We start from the raw sequence: 3507 nt of genomic DNA, 5'->3' as shown, positions 1-3507 counted from the left end.
CAGGACTTTTCTCTCCCTCCCAGGTTTCTATCACCGAAAGCAGCCGGGGCGCTCCGGCGTTCGCCCGCTCGCTCTGCGAGAGGGAACCCGGCCACGTCCACGGGACAAGCAACAACATCACACTCAAGTGTCACGCAGACACGGCCATTTCAAAAATGGTTGCAATCTCAGACCTCAAAGCAAGATTTGTTTCCCCAACAGTCTGGGTTCACCAGCACGGAAGCGAGCTCAAAGCAGGGCTGCTGGAAGGAGCGGGAGCTGTACGAGCCGCAGGGAGGGGCCGCTGGTCAGTGGTGGTTAGGGCAGAGTCGACCACAGAATCGAGGCTCAATTCTGCAGCCAGCACCAGGGCTTGGAGGCGCTCGGGAATAAGCGGCAGGTTCCAGGTTCTTTGGCTCCGGAAAAAGGCGCGGGATTGCCGGAGGGCGAATTGGTTGGGAAGCCACAACCCTTTTTGAGCAGGGCCATTTCGGGTCAAGTCACAGGTGGTGGGGAGATTGACAGAGGGTGGGAGTCTCTCAGTTCTACAGCTGGGGTGGGAAGGTGGGGGGAGCTTTCGGGAGCCACAGGACACAGGTGCAGGGGTGAGCATGGCGGGAGACTCAAGACACCAGTGTCCGAGCAAGTGCCAAGGCCTCGGCGTGGCCACTCACGTTCGATGACAAAAACGTTCGCCTGGGAACGGATCCACTTGACTTTGGGGCTCTTCGACAAGTGGTTGCGGTCGGGGTCGTTGCTAGCCCGGCACTCATACATGCCCGAGTCGTCGCTCGTGAGGTTTGCGATGGAGATGGTGCTGGTAGAGTGCAGGTTGTAGGTGGCGTTGATTTTGACACGGTCCTGCCGTGCGCCATCCCAGAGCTGAGCATAGGTCTCATTGGGGTCGTTCCCCTCAAACCACCACTGGATCTCAGGGATGGGATTGCCAATCGCCTCGCAGTACAACTCCACGCTGTCCTGAGTCAGTCTCTTTTGAGACAGCGGTGACTTTATAAAACCAGCTATGAGTTGAAGAGGTATTAGTGCAAAGTGTTAGTGCAAAGCAAGAATTCACCTTCCACAAGCAAAAATAACCCTTGGTGACTGAGAAGAGGCTGCACACTGTCTTGCAGTGGCCTCTTTCCTTCCTCCCTCCCCTCCACACTCTGAACTCTGCCTGGCTCAGACAGGGCTGCTCGCTTGCATTTCCTGTGGCTCCGCTGCAAAACCAGCGCAGACAAAACCAGCACTTGGTGTGCGCCACTATCCAAACTGGACACCCCTGGCATCGCCCACCTGCTCTGAGGGACAGCCCAAGGGCTGCAACGCTCCCTGACCCCTGTCCAGCCCCCAGTGCTTGCAGTTCAGGATGGAAAGACCAGATCTGTGTTTCAAGAGCTTACACAGCCTGCATATTCCCCAGCCTGTGCTCTGGCAAGGTGCTGCACAGATCACCTCACCATGGAAGGCTGGGGACAGCGAGGCAGCAGGACCCTGACCGAGCCCCTTCCCAGCCAGTTTGATTAAGACAACCCCAATGGGAAAAGGGCTTCACTGTGCCCCTGTGGCCCCAGGAGGAACGTGTCCATTCCCCCTCGCTGCACAGCCCCGGGCTGCCTGACTGTAATTCAGAGCTGGCTGGGGCCCAGGCCCCCCCTCGCTGCGCTGTGGCACAGCCACACGTACCGGCCCCTCGCCTGCTCACACCCTTGTTCCATCCCTCAGCTCCCCAAGGTGCCCAGCAGGAACTCCTGAGCACAACCCCAATGGTAAGAACTTTTCTAGGGGAGGAGGAAAGTCTTGCAGTCCGCAAGATGTCACGAGCCAGGCGAGGAAATGTGTAAATTTGTTGTCATACAAACAGTGAAATCTGACTTTTCATCTCGGGCAAGACCAGCCTGCAGAGCTGAACTGGCAACAAACAGACCAGAGGCGCAGGCAGCAGCTGCAGGCTGGAATTTGGGTATTTTTCACTCTGCCTTGCAGCCAGAGGCCGGAGGGTTCAGTGCTGGAATCAGCCAGTCCAAAGGTCAGTCCGTGAGCTGCAGGGAGTGAAGCTGCCAAACGCCTTTGGGCTCCAGGGCAGGCATGGGGCAGTGGCCACAGCTCCAGGAGCCCTTCCCAGGGCAGGCAGGAAGGGAGGCTCAGCAGTTCCACTTTGGGAAAAGCCATCAGGCACAGGTTGAGGTCACTACGTGACTCACCCCCAGCCACCCCCAGCCACATTTCAGAAGAAGGAGTTCAGCTTGAGACATATCCTTCCTGTGCTAACAGGCAGCTCACACCCTAAGAATCTTCCAGGAATTAATTTGCTCAGTTAAAAGCACTTTGTGATTATACGCAACCCTCCACGGATGCACCGTGATGTACAGGCACAGAGGAGGTGGGCTTAGGAGAGTTTTTTGGGGGGTTTTGAATGCCTGAAGATGTTTTAACAAGAAATCCTAAGGCTGCTTTTTGTGAGAGTAGGAACAAATCAGTGTCACAAACCCAAGTTTGCTCAAACACAAGGAAGACACAAGTTAGCCTGTAAGCTAAGCTTGACTCCTAAAGAAGTCAATTCCACATTTTTCAAAGGAAAAACTAGCTTTACCTACTAAAGCTTTGAAAGTCTTGAAGAATAAGCGTGCCTGAAAGAGAAAGGACCCTCATCTGTGACCAAGGCACTCTCAGGAGAAGGCAGACACTAATTTTAACCAAGTGGGAGGTTCAGGGGTACCCAGAGATGTTATGGGATGGGGGTATCAGCTGGCTTCCACTCCCAGAACCACTGACCTGCGTGCCAGAAGGTGTTTTTCACACCACAGGCCTGTGATCAAACACTCCCAACCCTGACAAGCCCTGGAACAGCCCACAGCACTTGTACGAGCCCGTCCGCTCCAGCTGCGGCCCGAGTTAAAGCGGGAGCTGCTAAAGATCAAGGGTTTTACAGCTACAAGGTGATTACTGTACGCTGACAAAATAAGCTGTGCAAGGTTATTTGCTCCGAGTTAGAGGGTACCTCATGTAGTTCAGACAGGTTAAAAGGCTCCAGCAAGCAGCAGCAACAGCGAGTACCATTTGCATTCCCATGGGATTAATGTCCTCCCTGTCCCCACCAGAAAGCCAGAAGCAGGCAATCCCAGTCGTGGGCTCTCTGGGCTGGGGAAGGCGCCTGTCGAGCCCAAGGCACAGGAGCGTGGCGAGCACCAACCCACTGGGATCGATCAGGGCTGCTGCCACATTTTCCAAAGGGTGACGGGCTGCAAGTGGGACTCGGTTCCCAAAGCCCAGACGCTCCTCAGAGAGCTGAGCCGGATGCTTCCCCAGGCACAGCGCGGTATCTGAGCCAGCGGGACAGCAGGGAAGGCAGAGAGACCAGATAACATTCTCCAGAGTCACCTTCAAACTAAAAACAACCTCTCTCCCCCGCAGAGGGAGGAGTCCTCGGGGTGTTAACAGCAGTGGGACGTGCTTGGGGTGGCCGAGCTCGGCCAGAGCCCCACTGTCCCATAGAGTACCTGTTCCTGCCTGGCCTTTGTTTCTCAG

The 3507-nt window shown here is 55.7% G+C and overlaps 1 protein-coding gene across 1 annotated transcript in view; it reads right to left on the bottom strand.

Annotated features, from left to right (window-relative positions):
- BSG (basigin (Ok blood group)) overlaps positions 1 to 1029 on the bottom strand; it is a gene marked incomplete at its 5' end in the record, with an annotated part of 6986 nt that extends 5957 nt beyond the window's left edge. Inside the window, 1 exon segment of the mRNA XM_017743802.1 lies at positions 654 to 1029. Coding sequence (XP_017599291.1) covers positions 654 to 1029 — 376 coding nt within the window.
- Positions 1030 to 3507: the final 2478 nt, after the last annotated feature.

This window comes from Corvus brachyrhynchos, unplaced genomic scaffold (assembly GCF_000691975.1).
Source record: "Corvus brachyrhynchos isolate BGI_N302 unplaced genomic scaffold, ASM69197v1 scaffold219, whole genome shotgun sequence".
Classification (NCBI taxonomy): Eukaryota; Metazoa; Chordata; class Aves; order Passeriformes; family Corvidae; genus Corvus; species Corvus brachyrhynchos.
The sequence above is the reverse complement of the archived record's forward strand: the minus strand, read 5'-3'. Positions and strand labels throughout refer to the sequence as shown.